General features: G+C 41.3%; 2 protein-coding genes across 3 annotated transcripts in view; both read right to left on the bottom strand.

The window, feature by feature from the left end:
- Positions 1 to 1,566: 1,566 nt before the first annotated feature.
- Positions 1,567 to 16,275, bottom strand: TNFRSF4 (TNF receptor superfamily member 4). 2 transcript variants are annotated; one of them, XM_067567269.1, is made up of 7 exons: positions 12,788 to 16,275; positions 8,666 to 8,788; positions 8,002 to 8,118; positions 7,480 to 7,546; positions 7,012 to 7,238; positions 5,886 to 6,008; positions 1,567 to 4,701 (listed from the first exon to the last, which is right to left on the bottom strand). In XM_067567269.1, exons 1-7 carry the CDS (start codon positions 12,936 to 12,938, stop codon positions 4,631 to 4,633), a joined length of 879 nt encoding a protein of 292 aa, XP_067423370.1. In that variant the 5' UTR covers positions 12,939 to 16,275; the 3' UTR covers positions 1,567 to 4,630. The 2 variants fall into 2 exon arrangements, with proteins under 2 accessions (XP_067423370.1, XP_067423369.1); XM_067567268.1 differs by lacking the exon at positions 12,788 to 16,275 and adding an exon at positions 11,352 to 11,421.
- Positions 16,276 to 16,621: 346 nt separating this feature from the next.
- Positions 16,622 to 23,202, bottom strand: part of SDF4 (stromal cell derived factor 4) — a 33,510-nt gene continuing 26,929 nt past the window's right edge. The window contains exon 7 of the mRNA XM_067567267.1: positions 16,622 to 18,374. Within this exon, the coding sequence (XP_067423368.1) occupies positions 18,198 to 18,374 (177 nt within the window). The 3' untranslated portion in view covers positions 16,622 to 18,197. The remainder of the gene's footprint in view (positions 18,375 to 23,202) is intronic.

Here is a 23,202-nt window from a genome sequence, read left to right as displayed (position 1 = left end):
ATACAGAGGTGTCTTATTGCGAAACGCCTTTAGAAATGATGGGCTCTCAGTCAGGTTTTCTATGCCTACGTATCCCAGGACTGACTCAGTCACAAGGGCATCGTTTCATGATGTGTCAATGGACAGTTTTTAATCACAGCAGAGCCCATCTCCTCTCTGGGATCCCGGGGGGCATAGAGAAGGCCTTATGAATCCCCATCTTTCAGATGGAGAACTGAGGCTCCAAGAGGCTAAGTAACTTGTGCAAGGTCTTGCAGGAAGTCTGTGGCAAAGCAGGAAATCAAATCCACGTCTCCCACATCCCAACACAGCACCCCAACCACTGCAGCATCCTTTCTTGTACCAAGTCTATATTGGCCAGTATTACGCTGGCTGGATTGTGTGTGTGTGGAGGGGGACATTTATTATATATTTTAACATCAATACATCAGAATTATAAGAATTGATGTGAGATATGCCATATTAGGTACCATTAGAAAGGCTGTAATGTGCTAAGTAAGATGATAATGTTTATGTTTAAGTGTTGTGTGTGTAATGGAAGTTATGGATATGGTTGATATATCTGTATTTCAAATTGCGCTGTGTCTGGGGGACACCCCAGACAGGATGGCTGCAGCACAAGCACCTACTTAATGGCCCATTAAGGAAACTCACAGGTATGACGGGCCAGGGGGAGAAGCCAGGGATATACCTGATGAGTCACCAGTCACTCATGTGACCCTGGACTCCATCTTATTCCTGTAAAATTTCACAAGCAGCATGGCAAAGGCCAAAGGACATAAAAGGCAGCTGGACGACATTCATTTTGTCTTCAATTATCTTCTGTCTTCAGTCTGTCTTTACCCCCAACCCAAAATTGGTGTAGAAGGAAGTAATCAAAGCTCCTGAATATACCTCAAGGGCCCCCCCAATCCAGTCAGCGTCACAGCCAGTACCTTCACAGATCCCAGTCTCTTCTTCTAGGGCAGGGGTGGGGAACCAGTAAGGGCCTGATGGTGGCCTTCACAGATCCCAGATTTCGCGGGCCGGACCAAATGATTTCTTCTGTTCTAGGGGAAGGACAGAAAAGTGATATCTCAACCAATTGCTGATTCTCTCTCTTAGGCACAGACATGGCCCCCCATTGCCATAGTATCACAATCATTTTCCTCACTTATTGAGCATTTATCCTCACAACATCCCTCTTCAGAAAGGAAGTGCTATTATCTCCAGTTTACAGATGGGGAAAAGTGCATGACTTTCAATGAGACTTAGGCTCCCAAGTCACTTAGGAACTTTTGAAAAACATTAACCTAAGTGACTTAGAAGCACAACTCCCATTCAAAGTCAATACTCCTAAATCTCTAAGGCCCAGGTCCGCAAAGATCACATGCCTAGCTCACACCAGAGTTAGATGCCTAAATGCCTTTGAGGACCTGGGCCATGGCTTCTTTGCAAATCCCACCTTTGACCTTCACCTTCATCGTAATGCCTTACACAGGACTAGGTCAGGCATGTTGGGAAACTGCTTCTCTTGTTTTCTCTCTGCAATTATACATATTATATACACACCCAGCACATTTTAGACAAAATGTTTTATTTTAAACATACCTCCATTGACGATACTGCAAATATAATACAAAAGTTTGCATACAATGTTTCTGTATTTCACTTTAGGAAATAATTAATTACACTATATGTATAACATATAACAACACATATTTAAAAAAACATGTTTCTAGGTGGTCCCGTTTTGGCACATGTGGTGGTTTTTGTATACAAAATAAATACTTCAATGTATAGTTAAACATTGAAGAGTGGTGTTTAAAATGAAAAATACTTCTCAGCTTTACTGTAGCACTTTGATTTTTCCCTTCATCTATTTTATACATTAAGGCATATGAAATTATACCCAAAGCTATTTACAGTAAAATATCTTGCAAAATAGTGTAACGTATTTCAGGTACATTAAACTAATTTAGGCCATGTCTACACTGCAATTAAAAACCCACAGCTGGCCTGTGCCAGCTGACTCACGCTTGGGCTAAAGGGCTGTTTAATTGTGGTGTAGACGTACGGGCTCTGCCTGGAGGCTGGGCTCTGGGACCCTGTGAGGTAGGAGGGTCTCAGAACTCAGGCTACAGCCCAAGGCTGAACGTCTAAACACCACAATTAAACAGCCACAGGTGTCTAATTGCAATGTAGACATATCCTTACAGGTATGTTAAATATTGTGGCATATATTTTATATATACATAATCATAATGTTTAACAAGATTATGGGTGTATATATAAGTATATGCATAAGAATATTCTAAATACACACACAGTAAGGTCCTGATTCTGCAAACACTCATGCACATGCTTAGTTTTAAGCACACAAGTAGTCTCACTGTAATTTAGTTTGTATGTTTGCAGAGTTGGGACCACAGGGTATATAATAAATTATACCCATTTGTATTAGACAAACCAAAATATACACAGCATAAACAACTTATTAATATGTACAATGCAAGTGCAGATCCTTCATTTTCTCGCTGTTGGAGACAGATAACAAAACTTGTCACGCCTCAGTTTTCAAAGAGCTCTGAAAGATTTTCAGAGCACTTCAAATATTAAACCTCACCCACACCTCTGGGAGGAAGGTAAAAATCATTACTCTTTGTTTTACAGAGGGGCAGAGAGAGTCACAGAGGGATTCAGTGATTTACACAAGACCAGTTCCACAGCCAAGGTTAGAACTTGGGAAATGCCCTGTTAAATCCAGAATTCCCCATTAACACAAAAACCCATTCAACCCCTTGAAAATATACAAGCCAATGAGAAGACATGCAGCACCTCTGTTACAGATACACTTGGCAACCAATGTAGCATTTGTTCACATAGCCTGTTCCTGCTCCTACTGAATTTAATTGCCAAACTCCTATTGATTTCTAGTAGGAGCAGATCCAGTGCTTGTTCAGTTCTTGAGTGTGAACTCCCCCGAAGTGTTCAAATACAGGATGGCAGCCTACGTCGAGATTGTCTATCCACTACCAGCCGCCTTCCGCATAGCTGTACTATAATGCTACCTTCAGAAAGCCCTGTGTGTCACTACTGGCATATCAATTCATTGCCTGTTCCCAGACAATTTTACCTCATTTCAGGAAGAAGAAATAGTATATATAGGAGGCCTTTTGTTCTTTGAATTGTTTACTAATATATAAAATGAGTCATGTCTTGCTAGCTGTGCAGAACAACACCTGCATTCAGAGTGGGGTTTGCTGAGGTTACTAAGAGAATAATTATAATACAGTAGGCATAGAGAGGGGTTCAAAAGCAACAATGGAAAGGGGCAAGGACCAGCAACAGGGGAGCCTCATGTAACTCAGTTCCCCAGCGGCACACATGTAGTTCCACTGAAGTTAGTGGGCTAGGACCTGGCCCAATAATTATTATTTATGCTTCCATTGGAAGAGCTCTTTCCTCCGCTCCCCTCCCTTTTTCATAGTCTCTCTGCATTTGCTTTTCACTCAATCTGTTCCCTCCTTCACTATCTTTGTCAATTAAGATGTTTCCCCTCTGCGGACACCCCTCTTAATGGATGTTCATTGTGATCCACAGGAACATAAAAGGAAGCACAAAAGGTGTGTGTTGTGCATGCCGGGTTTTCAGGTGAAGTAGCTGTGCAAATGCTACATGCTGAAGTCTGAAATCTGGACAAGTTGCATGCTGATTTTCCTTGAGCTGCAGTCTCTTAATCTTCTCCCCATGTATCTGAATTTGTTGTCTCTCAAGGCTGTGAATATAAAGACTCTGCCCTTACATGCAAACACACGGATTTGGACCACCCTCTAATAAGGGTTAGTGGCAGGGCGCTTACTGTAGCAATACACTGGTTTAGCTCAATAGATGTTTGACAGAATATAGGCAGACAGGAGCAGAATGGCTCCAGATAACCAGCTCTCAGCAAATGCTCAGAAATGGTTACAAGGCAGTGCTAGAGTTATCATCCTCAGTGATGCTGCTTCCATGCCTCCAGCCACACTACAAGACTGGTTTTGACCTGGAAAGGCCAAGGCCTGCAAACACAAGAGAATAAAGGACCCTACCAAGGTTTAAAGGGGGTTATTCTCTCAGGGGAGAGGGAGAGCCAACAGGGATACCAGACTCGAACAAGACTCGCATACAGGAGCCCACTTGGGTGTCTGGAGAAGGTAGGCCTACCTAGGTTACCAAAGGATGGGAAGGCTAGACTGTTTTGAAATTTTTTCTCTAATGCCTTGTCCGTACTGCTAAATAAAAATATGTTGGACTTAAAAAGGTCTGGCTCACATATACCACGGGCTCACAAACTCCCAAAGGGAAGAACTCTAGGTGTCCAACCTCAGTTGGACCTGCCTGGTAAGCACAGTTGATACCCATGGTACTATAGCCCAGGCCCCAGTCGAAGAGTGGGAGAATTGCATGATTCCACCCCGAGAGAGGAAAAGGCACGAGGCCTAAGACCGGAGGGGATGCACTGAGAGAGACCAGAAAGGAGACAGAGGTACAGCCAGCCCTGGAACAAACACGAACAGATATGGACTATTCCTTTACCTGGGGAGTGTTTGTTGCATAGCTAGGTTACTACTGTTTGGCTCAGATACTGTACACTGAAGTATATGGGGAATCAGTTTTTGATGAGGCTGGAATTGGAATCGATTTGCTCTTCTTGGATCGGAATTCGAAAGCTCCTTCCATCTGAAAAAGAGAGAGTAAAGAAACTTTGTACAGAGTAGGAGGGGAAGGAGAAGCAAACAGCTCTTCTGGTTTCACGCTCACATGGGCACACAAAACAACTCTGCTAGATTACTGCTGGATGGTCTAGTTGATACTGGGTATGTAATAGAAGTGGGATGGGTTTAGGAAACAATGGCAACATATTTTATTGATGCTGTGTAATGAGAAGAGCAGGCAGCAGTGGGTTGATCCAGAACCATGTGACTAGTTGGCTATGAACGGAGTGTCCACTCCCTTGTCAGCCCAACAATTCATTCACTTGGAGGAGGTGAATGGAAGACCCTGAGGCGGCTCATTAATACACAGATAGAAAAGGGTCACAATGTCAGCGAGCATCTTACAAGGTTGTCCGTAATATTTATATATTATTGATTACCCCCGCACTCCCAACGCAAGGGGAAAACAGAAAAGAGATAAAGAAAAAAAGGAAGGAAAGTACAAAATTACAAATAGAGGGGGAAGTACAGTTATGACATATGCAGATACAGTATATTTCAGCAAGACTGGTTCTGTGTCACAGATTCAATCAACAGAGACATGATACTATATTATTGACTACACTGAAATGTAAACCCAGGGCTAGTAGAACTCGCGTTAGCAGACTGTGGGTTTGTTAGCCTAGGGCTTGAGAGCCTACATTCATTTGTAACCCCAGGTTAGGAAGTGTTGAACCCTGAGTCCCAACCTGGGGCTCCAGAGTCAACATTGCAATATGTGGGCCCAAGTCCAACCACCCATATCCCAGACTTCCTGGAGCCCTCCCAAATGTGGCCGCTCTTGCCCTTTGTTCGTCATGCAGCGTGGGAAAACTTTGTCCAGAGGACAAAGAAAGTTGGCCAGTGGGATTGTGGAATACTTTTGTGGTGGACTCCCACAGCATGATTCCAGTGGGGCTCTGTCTCCACTGCAAAGAAATAGGGCTTGAACCCTGAGTCCTGACTTGTCTCAGGCTCAGACACTCCCCTCCCTTAGTGTCCTGGGACCTTGGGTAGCACAATGTGTTTGTAGATGGAAGGGGGTTAGGATTGAGCCTGAGTTCAAATCCTGGGCCTACACTGCAGTGTAGACAGACCCAGATTATCCACTTATCCACCCATTCTCCCATATTAATAATATAGAGCAGCAACCTTTAAACAGAGACTCACCCTGTTGTCCATTCACAGGAGGCTTCTGTGTCTTCTTTTTGGTCGTCTGGATAGTCAAGAGGAGAATGGACATTCCAGATACCAGGAGCAACGTTAAGCAAATCAGGATGAGTGATAAGGACCCTGGAAGAAAAATAAAGGAGAACATTACACACAAGAGAAAGAGAGGGGGAAAAAACGCTCAGCTGGGCCCCTGCATTATTTCCATCCCGAGTTACATAAAACTTAGGCACTCGGATGCGATGCCATGATGAGTGTCATATAAAAACTCGTTAGATCAAACAAGATGATGAGAAGCATGAAATCTGGTAGACAGAAAGTGATGATTATTCCAATAAGGATAATGATATAACAACTGTGGCAGCCTCAGAACCATGAAGTGAAAATGTAGCCCTATAATTAAGAGTACATTTATGTCACGGGGGTAACATGGTCCACATTTCCCATAATTTTTAAAAGCTAACCATGACTGCAAGTGGGTAGGTGGCTATGACAGCAAGACATTAAATCATTTTATTGAAAAACTGGAGAGCTGCCAAATTCAAATCTAGAATGTACGTGAAGAAAAAGCAGGAACCCTAATAAACTCGGGATGTGTATATGAGCTCATTCTTCCTGTTTGAGGAAGGAATACACCGCTAGGTTATGGTGGTACTATCACCTTGTTAATTCCTTGATTTATTTTTAAGGACATAATTCTCTTTTGTGTATATACAGAATGAGGGGAATGCGGATTGAGAGACTGTGGGAAAACAGGCCTGAGGGAGGCATATAGGTTTAGGAGAAAGCATCCCAGACCTTGGGGAAGGTGCAGAGTTGCTTGTGGAAGAAGATAACAAAGGGGGCACGGAGAGATGCAGAACTAGCAGAGCAAAAGAGGAGGCTGGGAAGCAACAAGTGTTAAGATGTTGGCAGCAACAGAGCTGTGCAGGGAGTTTGAAACTGATAAGGAAGGGGATGCGGTGCCTGTGAGTGACTGGTTACAAAGGGGGCTGATATAGTTGGAGCAATAGGTGAAGATGTGTTTGGCGGTGGTATTTTAGATAGACTGAAGGGGAACAAGAGAATTAGGAAGAGCAGGTAAAAGACGGTAACTACTAGTAGACAAGACTCAGCCTTTCCTTACCCAGGTTAGTCTCTGCTGGGATGTCCTTTCTAAATCGAGTGGTGGAAAGGGTGTCTTTGGGTGTGAAGACGGTGGGTGCTGTAGTAGATACATTGTTTCTGTGGCTGCTGACAGAGACGTATAAGGTGGATGTTTCGAGTGTAGTAGCCGGTCTGTCCTGGTCATCACAGATTGCATCTTCTGTTTTAGTCCCAGCTCTCAAAGTCTTTTTAGCTTGAGCAAGGCAGCTGCCAGTGTAAATAAATAAATGGATTTAAATAGCTTCAGTGCCAAATATAAAGGTGACAAGCACAGGATAAAAGATGGGGGCATATGCATTTATTAATTATTATTATTATTATTTTGGTTTCTTTATGTTGTGTAAAGAGGGCCTAGATTTTTTTCTTTTTTGAATTAAAAAAATCTTTTCCTTCTCACTTCAACACTGGAAGTTCAGATGACATTTAGTTTGGGTGGGGGAATACGTACTTGGTCCAGGGCCGACATCTGTCATTGTCTCCACTGGAAAAATACCCATCAGGACAAGGGAAGCATTCTGAAAAATAGACAACATTTTAAATCTATGGTTGCCTGATAAAGATTTGGAGTAGCTGTGAACATACCTTGGATAAACCTGGGGCAAGACCAATACGTGAGGATTACAATACCGCCTTACATTTATAAAACAGCTTCTATTCCTGAGTGTCACACAAAACCAGACTACACACAAAAGCACCATTGAAATTGCAGTCAACATTTGGGTCTGTACAAAGGGAAAACAGCTTACTGAACAAATGTAACACTTCTTTTATTCTGTTTCCTGGTGATATTCCTTGCATTTCCTGCAGGGCATTTATGAAGGTTAAAGAGGAGAGGTCCCATGGCAGCATTTTGCACATCACCCTGTTAAGCAACCGTTGTCTTGGAGACGGAGACAATTTACAAAACAGCCAGCAGGGGCTTTTCACTGGGAGGAATACCGTCATAATCTTAAGAAAGTGATTTACTCACCTTTTCCTGATGGAGATTCCTCTGACGATCTGCTGTCATACGGAGTGTACCCCTTCATGCACATGCAAACTGTATCGGATATCTTATCACACTTCTTCACTTCTCTGCTTCCCTTTTCTAGGAGCAACAGAGTTGGGGAGGTGATGGGGAAGAGAGGAAATCAAAAGCACGAACAAAATTGGCTACATGCTCATTGTTCTGCATTGGCAAATCAGAACTTGGAGGTCAATTCTAGTCCCTTGAGCCACTTTTTGCCTGGGATGGATTCCCTTGTGCCACTCAAGATGGTAATTAAGGAGCAGAATCAACAGGTTCAAGTTAGAGTCTTGTCTAGTCCTTCTTTGACTTGAAATATGAAAAAAATTGCAAAATTAAACAAAAACCATTTTTCGCCAGACAAAATGTTGTCAAAATTAAAAAAAAAAAAATCCCAACAGCTCTTAGAATGGGTTGAAAAAAATGTGTTGTGGGTTTTTTTGTTTGGTTTTTTTCTGGGGGGAGGAGGCAGGAGAAAGGGTGGCAAAAACTTCATCTGCTAGCCCTTTGGGGAGTAGGAAAGAAGAGTGGGGGGAGGGGAAGAGAGTGAGAAGAGAGAGCCTAAAGACTTTAGAGGGATATTCTGGGGACCCCTTGCAGAGAAGTGGCCACTGTGTAGCTGACTTACCTGGGTTACAGATGGTGCAGCTTCTGCACGAATAGTAGTTAGACTTGGAATTATAGTATCCATCTCGGCAGGGGACGCACTCTGTTTCTGATGTCGGCGAACAGCGGTGTTTCATTTCCTCACCTATGACAAAGACCACACATGGGAGAGGAATGGGTGTCTATCAAAGGGAAGTTGATCATTTGATTTCTCAGATTCCTATAAACTAAATCAAACACACACCTTCTATCCACTCACGCCTATTTGTGGGCAGAGCTCTTCCTGAGGACAACCTGGACTTTTGCCTGCAAGAGGCTTGCAGAATCAGATTCTTTGTGTCACAGTCTATGCATTAATACCCATCTGTGCACGACCCATTTCTAGACACCTCTTAACATTCTGAAAATGCAGATCATGCCCAACGTCCCCTTCTCCAGCCACATCCCAAGCAACATTTTTCTACGACGGAACCTTTTGAATTATTTGAGTGCCAGGGTTTGCAGCTGAGACTGCTTACACGGGCCAATTTGCCTCTACAGCCGTGATGCCAGGGGCTGAAATCTATACAATACTGTGGCAAAGTCACAGTACCCCCACCAAGATAAAGTCATTTGAACAGCTTTAGTGTGTACCAAGGAGCAAACAGATGACAAAGCATGTAGGTTTGATGGACCTAGTATGACATGTAGCACTTAAGTGGTTAATAATAATGTGCATGTCTATAGCACCTTTCTGCAGGGGGGAAATCTCAAAGCACATTAAACATTAATTCATTAAGCCCAACAGCCTCCTCTCTGAGGTAACCATTCATCTATTCAAGCTCTTATATTGGCACTCATCACTATAGCAGATATTGTTGTCCCCATTTTATAAACAGGAAAATGGGCCCAGAGAGAGCAAGCGACAAGGTTACAGAGTGAGTCAGTGGCAAGGTCAGGAATAGAACCTAGGAATACTGACTCTGTTTAATAGAAGCTTGCTGAACGTGGACAAAAGTAAAGAGTCTCCAGGCAGGAATACATAACTCCAGGAATATTCACATTGATCCATGGGGGCGGGGGAATCTTGAGTCAATAAAGGGCTCCTATTTGAAACATGAAGGTTGCTATAAAAATTGCTATAAAATTGTAAAATAAGTTTCAGTTGGGCAATATTGTGCAAAAGGAGATATTTAGGAACCCAATCCTGGATATTCCCCTTGACTTCTGAGCTTGTAGGATCAGCCACTATGGCCCAGATCCTCAAAGTTATTTAGGCACCTGACTTCCATTTAAAGCAATGGACCTAAGGAGCCTGGGCATACTTCTCTCAGTCTTCTCTTCAAAGCACTTCCCCCTGGCCCAAACTGAAAATATATCAATGTATACATGTAACTGGGGGGTGCATGAGGATTTGCAAAAAGCTATCCACTATATGCAAGAAATGCGGCACACTCACATCACTGCTACAGATAAGGCAACAATACTGTATTTTGAACTTTCAGCTGAGTTCACAATGCTTTTCAAACATTAAGTTTCACAACACTGTTGAAGTAGGTAACAATTCAATATAGTTTCTGGTTTGTAGACAGATGATGAGCTGCAGGGATTAAATTGCTTGCCCAAGATCAAACAGCAAGTCCCTGGCAGAGCCAGGAATAGTATCAAGATGTTCTGAGTCCCAATCTTATGTTCTAGGTATTGAGGCACATTCCCTATATCTCGCTAACGCCCTTACATACAGCATAGGCTACTTGAAAATAAGGAGCAATCATTTTAATCGTCCGTACTTTTAAAATCCAGCTGTAATTAATTTTTTATTCTCTTAAATGATTTCCTCCACTCACCCTTACTCTTGGAAAATGAGGATCACACTGTACTTTTTTCCACCCCACTCATTCATTTTCTCTAAGTTTCACTGGGTGCTAACAGCATCCAGTTCTGAAAAAGGTTAACTCATTCTCATAGCACTAAAACCTATTAACTCGCTATCTGTTGCGCATCCTACACTCTCAGGAAACAGACTAATCTCCTAAATGCAGAATGTTCCAAGAACTAGCAGGTGAAATTTGGGGCATTTTCTGAGTAGCTGGGAGAGAATTCATTTGAACAAAACCAAACCACAATACCGACTATCAAGTGACCTTGTACCACAGAAGGATATTGTCTATCAATGGTTCTCAGTTAGGGGTATGCGTACCCCTGGAGGTACGCAGAGGACTTCCAGGGGGGGTACATCAACTCATCTAGATATTTGCCTAGATTTACGACAGGCTACATAAAAAACACTAGCAACATCAGTAAAAACAGAATTACATGGTAAAAATGAGAAAGTAAGCAATTTTTCAGTAACAGTATGCTGTGACACTTCTGTATTTTTGTATCTGGTTTTGTAAGCAAGTAGTTTTTAAGTGAGGTGAAACTTGGGGGTACGCAGACAAATCAGACTCCTGAAAGGGGTACAGTAGTCTGGGAAGGTTGAAAGCCACTAGTCTAAATTAATTATCTTGATTCATGCATCTTCACATGGCCACCACCAGTAACTAATTGCAAGACATAGTAAAATATTTGCCCTGCGGTGGAGGTGGGGTAAAGGGAGGGAGACAGATCTCCCCAGTCTAGAACTGATTCAGTAGCTTCTGACTAAGCGACAGCCAGTGGAAACTCACCACATTAAGGAGAAAAGAACTAGCATGTGAGCCATGAAGGGATTGTTTATACCCACTTACCAGGGATGGGATGTGTCCCTGAGTGAAGAACTCAAAAGCTCTCAAAATTCAGTAGCTTTAGGAACACCCAGAGAGGGCTCATGCTGCAAGCTAAGTCTGAAGAATGGGGATCTGTTACAACCCGTATCTTTGAAGAATACTGATGTCAGTTTTTGCTGCAGTAGCTAATGCAGTACAAATTTTACATGGATGGGTGGACGAAACTGTGAATGAAGAAAGAGCTCTAATTGGAAGATGCACACACAACTCTGTACAGGATTTTTTTAAATTGAAACCTCTTGCAAAAAAGTGCATGCACACAATCTAATCATCCTGCAGAGGTGAGAATGTTTCTTCCCTTCCTGTCTGCACTGAGCTCTACAAGCCACTTTCTATTAAGAGACTGTCCATTGTACAAGGTAGTGTCACGTGCCAGTTGTGGTTACTCTGAATTGCCAAGTAATTTCTATCATCATATCCAATTAATAGCGCCTGTGTATTTTTTTTTTTTTGCACCTTTCCATCTCCTCAGCTCTGATTGCAGACCTCTCATGCTGCTCTAACAGCAGCTGTGAGAAAGAAAAAACAGACAATACAAAATTAATTCAGTTTCTACCAAAAAGGAGGAAGTGGGAGGAAACAAGCGCTCCATTTGCTGCCAGTTATGGTATTGCCAAGTCACACTCATGAATTACGTGAAACAAAGAAAACTGGCTTCACAGGGAGAAGTTCACATGGCATGCGGATCAAGCCTGCAGACCAATTTAAAAATCCAAAAGTTGTCTGCCATCCATAATTCTTGATCTTTCCAGTGATGTTTGGCATGCCTGTTCCCTTCAATAGGAGAGAATATTTTCAAGACACTTTTTTTAAAAAAAACAAAAAAGATATAAACTTTAGCTAAAAGCCGCTTTAAAGCCATCTTAAGCAGTCTTATCTATTCTAGACCTATTTTCTTAATATTTCCCACTTTGCAGATGCATCATTGGTAGCTATAACGTAAGTACTACCCACAGCAAGGCTCCCCGTGTCCACCAGAATTTTAACCAACATGCCATTTACACCGAATCTGAGCGAGGCTAGACAATATGCTAATTAAGACGTCGGCAGCCAGTCTATGCTAGTGCTCCCATCATGGACCTGCACCAGTGGGAAATTTTAGGGAAAATAAGCCCGTGTAGACAAGTCTTCAAAGATTTCACTCTTGAGAGTGATGCATAAGGTTTCTCAAAGCTACTTGCCTAAATTACAGAGTTTATTCCAAACTAGACAGAACTGTAGACATCTTATGAAACAATATTTTACAGTTCATACTTTACAATTCCAATGTCAGTAACATTTTCAGTACTCAAGCTTATTTCCATCAAACCTCTCCCCGCCCCACTTCATTCAGTGCTGGACCTTCCATTCTGCATCTAACAAGAACAGTCAATATTCAGTTGATGACAATGGCTTACCAGGGGCACACTCCTTGCAGCATTTTTTATGCAGGGGATATTCAAAGTTTCCACAACGCAGCCTTGAAGAGCACACAGCAGAGAGTAAGAGGAAGAACAAAATAGCAGTAAAACAAGAGAAGACACGTACAGCTAATCCCCGTCCAGCCATGCTGACTCTCCACTTCCCCTGCAAAAAAAGTAAACTCTAGGAGAGGTTGAATCGAGACTGCTGAAGAACAGGAAGGCAATTCATATGCCTGCAATATGGGCTGGGGAAATTCCCAGCACTGTACCACCTCTTTTCAGCTCCACCTCCCTTCATGGAAGAAGGGAAAATAAAGCTTTCTGAATTATTTCTATGAAAGTTTTATTTTAGGCCATGAAAAAAAGCCACATGCCATTTCTCCGCTTAAGTTTTTATTAGGAACAAGCCCCGTACTTTATAAAAAATCCCAGCCTTACCCTCCCGTCATATGAACTGAAGTCTAGTCCCTCATTTCGAGAGCCAGAAGGGGAACATACTGAATAGTTTTGCAAGATTTCTTGCTGGCAGTGTTCGGCAGCCTCTTGCTATGCAAGCATCACTCCAGATAGTGTAAATGGGCAGGGCTTTAATGGAGGGAGATTTAGAGGAGACACTGTCCACCATTATTAGGACAAAATTAATTTTAGTACTTAGGAGTGACTCAGGAGTGACTCAGGGCACGGTGCAAGTAAAACATGGACTGTGTACAGGGTAAGTCCATTGGGCTAGGTGCAGATGGAATCTGCCACCTCAGCTTCAGTGCAACAGAGGGGCTGTGCTGTAACTGCTACTGCATTAGAGCCACAGTAGTCTCCACAGCAGCTGCATCACTTTAGACAGAGGAGTTTGGCTTATACACCAACGAGCCTCTCTGACCTCCTGTGCACTAGGGGAAATGGAGCACCCTGCAGAGCTGTTTCCCCAGGAGCAAGGGGGACCTGAAAAAAGGTGTGCGTGGGATGTAGCTGTACTGAGAAGTAGGGGAAGGACATCGTCTTGTTCTTCTTCATGCTCTGGCAATAGTTTGTACAGCACAGAAAGCGAGAATGAGATTGATCACAGAAGTGAGGTTTCGTTGACATTTATCATTCAAGTTTTATCAACAGGAGTTAGACTCACAGGTTTTGGGATTCCCTGCATCTGCTTGGCTAAACTAATGAAAACGGCCTTTTTAAGTGTTCAAGCCAAGGCCCAAATTAAAAGACAACCAAGAAGGGGTTTTATTTTAATTTAAGTTTGTCAAGTTTTTTAGAACCAGATTTCCAAAACTCAGCAATTCTGATGTCAATTAACAGCTCACTTGCAAGAAATCACCACCAGGTCTGTATTGGAGGGAAGTAAATTTGGAGCTGAAATGAATGACATCCCTTATAATCTGGTACAATTGAGAGGATTGTAAAGCAATGCTATTAATGTATTTTATTTATGCTCTTTCCTCCCTCCCACCCCCAAATTTCTCTGAATTTTTAAAGACATACCATTTTTTTTTTTCCATTCCACAGGTCTCTCCAAATCATTGGAAAGTTACAACTTCAGTAAAGCCATTTGTTTCAAAGGAAACTAGAACTGATGTTTTGTTCACTCCAAATCATCGTTTGCTCTACCTGCAATGAAAAAAAGAATGCAACCCACACTGGTTTGCACATAGGAAATACAGTGGAATAAGTTTTGCTAGGTGGCAATACTATATTAAAAAAATTCAGGTATAGTTTTATATCTTATTGACTTGTTTCTTTCCTTAGCAAGCTTTGATTAAATTAAACTGTCTTCCTTCCCCTTTCATAACAAATATCAGGATCTGTTTATTCATTTGGAAGGGTATCAGAACAAAAGACTTTGATGTGGATTAAATTTACAAACAATGTAAGGTTGGAAACGTGCTACATGCATTAGCAAAAACAATGTAAACATTGATGACTAAATATTAAGATTCTACTTCATTACAATTTAATGCAAGTAAAGCACCATTTTTTAGCCAGTTCATTTTGTAAATACTGTTAATGTATATACTTTACATTGCAGTTTCTGGAAGTTGTAACTTGGGATGTGGTGCATATAGTTATGCCACATTATGAATAACTCAACATTAGTCTACTAAAGACCAAATAGGTTCATTTAATACCCCTTCCCACACCACCCCCTTTAAATACAAACCCTCCCACCTGCCATGTGTCGATGACAGTTTGGCTACCAAGTACTGTAGAGCAGTAGGCCAGACTGCTTTTGTTAAGAACAGTGGTAAGCCAAAGACAAAGTTAAACAATCAAGTACTATGAGTAGTGCTAAATGGAAGAACTGGATCAATGGCCTCGTCGTAGGTTACTGGCAGATGAAAGCTGCCCTGTGGATAAGGATCTGACAGATACAGAAATTGGGAAAGGTGAGATTAGAAATAGAACACTAGAGAACCATGGGATGACAAAACAGAACATCATCTGAACTTAGTTTTCTTCTCTCTACATTTTAGAAAGAAGCAGCATCTGGGTCGCTCCACGCAGCCCAGTCGTCCCTTCCCCCAAATGCAAGCCTCTCCCCCGCCAAAAAAGAGGTATAGAAATCAGTTGGTGAGTATCTTGACAAGTGATCAGGCAGTGCTCTAAATAAAGACGCTGCAGAATTGCACTGCATTGAGACAATGCACTGCACAATTGCATTGGGAGGACCAATTACGAATAACAAAGACGACGACCATCATTTGCTGTCCACACTGATGGTGCAAAGTTAAAGTGTTGTGAACACCTGTACAGCATTGCAAGAAGCGGTCTGTGGACATAAGGAATTTTACAGGTGTGCAACAATGGCTGTAATGCCAACATGTTGTAGTATAGACAAGCCTTTAAGTCTTCTCCACTCAACCAGCCAAAACAATGTTCGCAGTAGCTATCACTTGCTTTCAGGGTATCGGATTGAGCAAATACACAGTATCTTGTACCAATAATGCACTGATGTACCTGTTAGTGCAGAATTTAGCATTTCAAAATAACTATGGTGTTCACTGTAAATATAATAGTCAGAAGACACCTACTTGGTTGAATCCTAACTTGGCTACACTTCATTTTTTATGTGGACAGCACCTAATGCTTAGTCCAGTTACAGGAAAAGTGTAAGATACCAACTACAAAAGTTTTAAATAAGCTAGAGTCAGGCCAGGGAATGACCATGTTGTATGACATGCCTGACCACTCAAGTTTTTGTTTCTAACCCTCATGATGGAAAATTAAAAAATTAATCCATAATGAAAGAGATAACGATATTTATATGACTGTCACTAAATACCAAGTTAACATCATGTGTGAGACATAAATCACATCAGAACTATTGTTTCAGGCCCTGTCTACACTACAAACTAATCACATTGCAACCAAACTTCTGGTTTTGTTTATAGTCGTAGCATAGATGGGGTCTAAGTCACTCTCTGGAGATTCATTTTAGCAGGAACGTTCAGCTACTATTGGTTATGGGTGGAACTGGAGTAGGCCACCACAATTTCCCTCTTCCTTTCCCCTTATCTGACTTCTATTCACTTCATGATTCAATTTCTTTCATTGGAGGTCTTAAATCGTTTGTCTTAATGAAGAATCTCAATGCTGGAGCATTTCCAAAGCACAGAGAAAAATATTTAATGAAAAAAAGAAATGTATATAAAAAGACTTTGATATAAACCATTTAACAAAAGAAGGGACATTTTAAATCAAAACAAACTGCATTACTTGTATTTACATTATGTTAAGAGAATAAATTTGATCAAATATAACACACCTTAATTGGAATTTCAAGCAATCCCCCACCCCCAAAGACGGGTTTTTACAGCAAGGATAAGGCTAGAATAGAGTGAAGCATTTTTTATTTTAAACATTAGTGGATATGACCCTTGTGTTGCATAATTCTCCATAGAGATTACTCCAAAATAGATTAAAACAGAAAGCTCAAGAAATTCTGAACTGCCTCTGCTAGACCACAGTAAAGCTAGAGAAGAGAACATAAATTAAACCAATGGAGGTTGAGACCAATCTCACTCTAAAGTTCATAGGCATCAATCAGCTTGTGTGACCTACCCAAGCAGAGCTACAAATTTAACTAGTTTTAACAAATTTAACCAGATTGAGAACAGAGAAATTATAATTAGTTGTAACACGGTTCATGATTCTAAAAGCTGAATCCATTTTTGCTCACTGCAGCTCCCCGAAAGTTCACAGACTAAGACATTCCTCTCGATGTATTTAGAAATGTGAACTCTTTCGAAATGAAAGTGATTAAAATGAGCTTCAATCTCCCACAGCTGCAGAACCATGCAAGAGCATGATTTTTGTGACACTATAGACCTGTTTCCATTCTGCTTTAAATCGAAAAAAGGATTTCACTCATAAAATTTCAAACACACATCTGTTTAAAAAGGAAAGTAATTTTTCAGATTGCCAAAGCAGTGTTGGAACAGCAAAGTTATTTAATAGTCGTCAGCATAGTATGCACAATACCCAGAATGAAAGGTATTGTGAAACATGCAGGAAGAGGAAGAAGATGAACCAAAAAAGTACAGATCGGATTGGACAGCCTTTTTAAGCAATGTGGTTGCTGTTTCCTTTCTCATGGCAACTGTCTGTTCTTTCCAGTCACGTGGTTACTCTGTTCAAAATCTTTAACAGACTCAGTTGCAGCAGGCTTCTCATTCATATAATGGAATGCAATGAAAGCCAAGCCTGTCCTGCCAAAAGCAATGGTGAATATCAATAAGCTCCTCAGCACTCATAGTTAATCTAATGGAGCCTCTCACTTATAATGAATATTTTAATAGTGTTCAAATTTCTCTTTTCTTCACCCTCCTAGTAGCCACTCTAGTACAATTAGAACCTAATCAGCCCACCTGCATTGAGACAGTATGCACCTCTGATGCAATTTACAGCTGATGTCCATGAGCTGAAAAGTACATATCCACACCCCTAAAGATAAAGGATTCTGTTCTGAGCAAAAGCACAGCTGCTTTCCAATCCCTTGCTGGTTTCTCCTAGAATGCTGTCAGAAAAGAAACATCTGAAACATGACCCCCCTTTTAAAAAAAACTAAAGATCCTCCAATGTTAATGATGATTTTCACAGATCAGCAGCTTTGAAGGCAACAGAAGTTAGATATTTAAAGATGTCTTCACAAGGCCTAAGCTGAACTTTCAGCTACCATAACTGTACAAGGTAGTATGAACTGAGCTAGTTCAGACCCTGCCTTGTTACTTACAGCTCTTTCCTTCTTTATACTGAAGGCAAAAGGAGAACTGCAGTTCTTCTATATGGACTTTTTTTTTAGTCTAGGACAACACATCATACACACACAACACATATAGCAGCAAGGTAACTTTCTTTTTGTTTTTGGAAAGCAAGAAGGTGCATCAGAGTTCTGCAGAGGTGAGCACGATCAGAACTCCTCGTGAACATTACGTGCATAGTCCATAAGCTTGCTGCCAGTGAAGTATTCGCTGTATTTCAGGATCTCCTCCAGCTCCAAGTGATGATTCTGATTCTCATCTGCCACAGCTATCATCTGCTTGGCTTCATTTAGGGCATTGTACTCATTCATAGGATCCATGTATTCCTACAATAGATATGAAAGGTCATCAATTTCTGTTATTGTGTGCAGTATAGCACATGCCTCCAAGCCAAAATTTGGAACTCTCAGCCCCCAGCTGTTTGAGAAAATATTGATGCCTCCATTATTTGACCCAAAAATGAATTTAAATGGTAGAATGCACCAAAATGTATCAGACTGCCTGGTCAATAACTTTCATCTCAAAGATCCTTCCGCCCACTATCACCTCCTGGGTTCTACCAAAAGTCCAGAACTTCCCTGATGTTAGCTGGTGGTTGACTGCAACCAGTATTTCAACAATTTATTTGATGTGGAAATTGGCCTCCCGGCAAATGGCAGAAGATAAGAGAGCTCTGCAAGTTTCCAGACACCAGATGAGACCTAGAATCTGGCAAGGAAAGTTCCTATACAAAAAAGTAGATGATGCTTAGGTCTCACTAGACAACTTGGGAGTTTTTTTTAATTTTTGTTTCTTCCCAATGTCTTTTTCTGAGGAAAATTACACCTGCAAGTAGAGAGGCCGAGCTAGGCTCCCTTTGATAATCTAACCCTCAATCTTTTGGATTCATACTTTTCTGCACAGGCATGTTACAAGACCCCTTTTACAGTAAAGCTCATATGACTCATGAGAAGTTACCTGAAATCCACTCTGCACCATGCTTCATTCACAAAACTGCCAGGAGATGCAGATGCCTGCTACCTACTTGTTCATGGACTGTAGCAGACATTAAGAACACAGCTTGATTTTAAGTAGGTTGAGCCTGCAATGCTGGTAACAAACAATATCTTTGATCTTGTAACCTAAGCAAATGTGATCTGGAAGTCATTGATGGAAGCCCTGGATCCATTTTAAAGTCACTTCACTTAGCCCACACTAACAAATTCTATAAGTATGTACATAAAACAGAGAGACAGAGAGAGACAGAGACACACACACAATGTATTCTGGGGACAATGGTTTAAAGGAATCTGTGCTCTGACAAAACAACATCAAAACTCAGACAAAGGACATCAGAGGTCTCTTCATTTAGACTTTCTTAAACAACGTAGATTTTCATGATAAAGGAAGGTTTTTCTTTCAAGAGACAAAACTTGATTTTTTTCAGTTTAAACAATTATTGAATAGAATTTATCAGTCAGACACCACATATGTAAAAAGTAAAAATACAAGGCCTTTGTAAGAACTCTCCCCCATTCTGAACTCAAAATATTCTACTATGTAGAAAAAACGGATTCCATTCATGATATATGTAAAACCCGTCACGTCAGATAAAGCAGCAACAAGTTCTACCATCGGTGATTTCAAAGTGCCAGTGGTTTCTCTGACTTACAGTCTGCCTGGCAGATTTTTGTAAAATGGAAACTAGAAAGATCCAAATTAAACCCTCACACAATGACTAAACCAGAAACAAAAACACATCAACCAAATGTGATCACCTGTTTGATAAGATTGCTAAGAATGCCCCATTTTCTGTGATGACTTAGTTTCATGCAAGAACCAACACTACTAAACCTTTGGGTCTATTGAACACTAAAACGGAAACAAGATACTCAAAGCCTGATATTGCGGAAACTTTTGTAAGTGAAAAAAAATATATACATTAAAGTTTTAAGAGGTCGGTTTTCTTGCATGATTTATGGGTATAGGCATTGTAAGGCATTTTTAGGACGAGGCATTGCTTTAAATGTACTTAGGGCCTGGGATAGGTAAAACAAAAAAAATCAGAATATTTAAAGTTTGAGATATATTTGTAGCTATCAGATAACCAGGATTTCTGAAGGAACTTTGATCTAGATAACCCCCTCCAAACCTGCAGTCAAAATATCTGACATGCAATACTGTGATACTAGCAAACCAGGTTCCAGCTTACGCCAAGGTCCCCATGCCTCACTTGGATACTGACAAATACATCGCTGGAATCACTCTGGCTCACCTGTGTATTATTGTTAAAATAGGTATTTAAGATATAAAAGTGTGCTTAGTGTTTAGACTTTATTGAATGCTTGTAAATTGCTGCATGCATTAATCTCATATACAACACCTGTATCCCATGTTATAAAGGTAATATTTAAGCATTTGCATTGTAAGCCTCTGTACCTGTGTAAATCAACAGACAGGAAACAGGCATAAATTAATATGAAATGCTGGCTTCTAAGAGAAGGTATTAGATCCTGCCCAAGAGAGAAGGTCCAGCAACATCATACGAACTATTGTGCAACCTCAGAGGACAAAAGACTTTGATTGCTCTTCCTGCCCCACCCCCGGGTCTGCCAAAGAAGAAGAGACATGCAAGTAGGCGAATTCCTTAACTCAGCTAAGTTTGCAACTCGAAACAGAAAGGGGGGGAAGGAATATAAAGCCCTAGCTAGGAGGAACTGTATCTTTTTGCTGATTGGACTCCGAGCAGCAAGAATTACCAAGCATAAGCAAAAGATCCCCAAGTGCTTAGCCTGGGTTACCCCTAAAGGACATATAAAGCTTGCTTATCATAGAAGTTTCTATTACTTTTTGAAACAAGACTGGAACTCTTTGTGTGCATATGTTTACATGATTTAATTTTGTAAATAACTCATTTCCTTTTCTAATATAATAAATCTTCATATAGTTTATCATCAGATTGGCTATAAGCGTGGTCTTTGGTGTGAAATCTAAGATGCAGTTAACCTGGGGTAAGCAACTGGTCCTTTAGGACTGGGAGTAATCTGATTATTGTTGCGATTTTTGGTGTAAGGGACCACCTATCACAAAGGAAAGCTTACCAGCTTGATTAGATAGATGGAAGTATCCAAGTGGAGCCTGTGACTCTATGTTAATGCTGTTACAGTGCCTGGGGAGTTTACACTTGATAATTGGTTGGTGAAAGCTAAGTAAAGAACTCTCAACCAATTTGGGGTTTGTACCTTGCTTCTTAATTGTCTGCCCAGTTTCTTCTCAACCACAAAAATCCAGCAAAAGACTCTGAGGCAGAGGGGAAAGATGATGGGTAATGAAGCACCTATAGGGGGACACATCTCAAAGAACTCCAGTTACTGTACAAGGTCAGCAACCTCTGCTTCAAGTAGCAGCCCTATGGATGCTCCAGGTGAGGAGATTCCCAAGCGGTTTGGAAGAGGGCCCTGAAGAGATGGATTCATTAGGGATTGTAGAACAGTGTCACTGAAAGCTGCACCAGCTCTGGAAGCAGGAATTAGAGCATAGTGCTGAGAAAATGTATGTACCAAAGACCAGGTGGCTGCCCAGCAGATGTTTGATATAGGTATATTTTTCAATAGGGCTAAAGAGGTAGATTGCTTATTCCACCAGGGCTCAATCATCCTCAAAGGGGGACAAACCACTGAGGCTTCATAACAGGTTTAGATGCACCTTGCCACCCATTTGGACAGTCTTTGGGTGGAAGTTGGATGTTCTTTCATTCATTCGGTAAACAAGATGAAAAATGTAGGCAAAGCCTTAAAGGTCCTCATTCTGTCTAGGTAATAAGCCCTTTTTACATTCAATATATAGAGACTTGTTTCTTTTCTCAGAGTGAGGGCTGGAATAAAACACCAATAGGTGAAACTCCTGATTAACATGGAATTCTGAAAAACTTTAGGTAGGTTCCAAGCTCCCCTTCCCTCCTGGCTGAGGTGTTGACTACGAGGAAAGAGATCTTAAGGGACAAACGAAGGAGGGAACCGTTCCCCATAGGTTCAGTGAAGGTTTCTTCAGCACACTGAGGACTACATTGAAGTCCCATAGGGGACAGGAGAGAAGAGGTTGAACAGGCATTTGATAAACCTTATAGTAGTTGGGTGGGTGAAGACTGAAAACACTTTGACAAGCTGTGACAGCAGCTAGATGAACCTTAATAGAACTCAGCAGTAAGCTTGTGGTTTTTACATGCTCTATTACCTGCTGAATTTATCTCAGATAAGACTCAAGAGAAGGCACAGACTGGTGACTGGCACCAAGTCTGGAAGTGTTTTAATTTCTGGAGAAAAGTTTTCTTTGGGGGTTTTCTACTATTAAGCAGCACTGTTTATAGCTCTGGGGAGCAGATCTGTTCTCTATACCAGAGAGCCATTTAGTAGCCATGCTTGAGGTGAAGTGACAAGAGGTTGGGGTGAGTGATGGCTCCTGGCTCCTGGGTGAGGAGATTCACTGTCAGGGGAAGGGGGAGAGGCAGTTGCAGAGACATGCAAACCAGTTCTAGAAAGCCACACCTGTCTGATCCATGACGGTGTTATGAGGATGGGTACTACTTTTTCCTGTTTTAATTCATTTAGGATCTTGAGCAGTAAAGGCTGAGAATGAACTGGAATGGTGGCAGATCTGCCCCTCCCCTTTATACCATTGTCCCAGAGCATGAGGGGGTCTAGGATACAGGTGCAGATTTGCTGACACCGCTGACAAAAATAAACAATCAAGTGTGCATGGGCATGCACACATCCTGAGGTGAAGCATCCATGGGGACACTACTCGAAGAAGAACTAGAGGTATTAATCTCACCATCCAGGCCATATTCCAACTCAGACACTATTATGAACTGAATACTTATGTGGTGTTGCTCTGTACTGTTAAACAGAAATCATGTTCCATTCCATAGGCGATTTCATTTAATTATCCCTATACAACTCTTACTTACCTCACAATACACTAACTCAACGCAATTTCTCCACTAAGTGTCTGACCCATCCACTTCCCTCCCTACTATTCCAAATTTAGATTTTGGAACTCAGAACTTTTTACACATTACTCATTATTCCTTTAATAAGCCATCTAAAAAAAAAGCATCCACTTTCTGGAATTTTGTCCTCTTTTTGCTCACTAATATTACTCTTCTCCCCCTCACAC

The sequence above is a fragment of the Emydura macquarii genome, unplaced genomic scaffold (assembly GCF_026122565.2).
Source record: "Emydura macquarii macquarii isolate MOO-44397 ecotype Brisbane River unplaced genomic scaffold, CSIRO-AGI_Emac_v2 contig_2768, whole genome shotgun sequence".
NCBI lineage: Eukaryota > Metazoa > Chordata > Testudines > Chelidae > Emydura > Emydura macquarii.
This window is presented reverse-complemented; position numbering and strand designations above follow the sequence as displayed.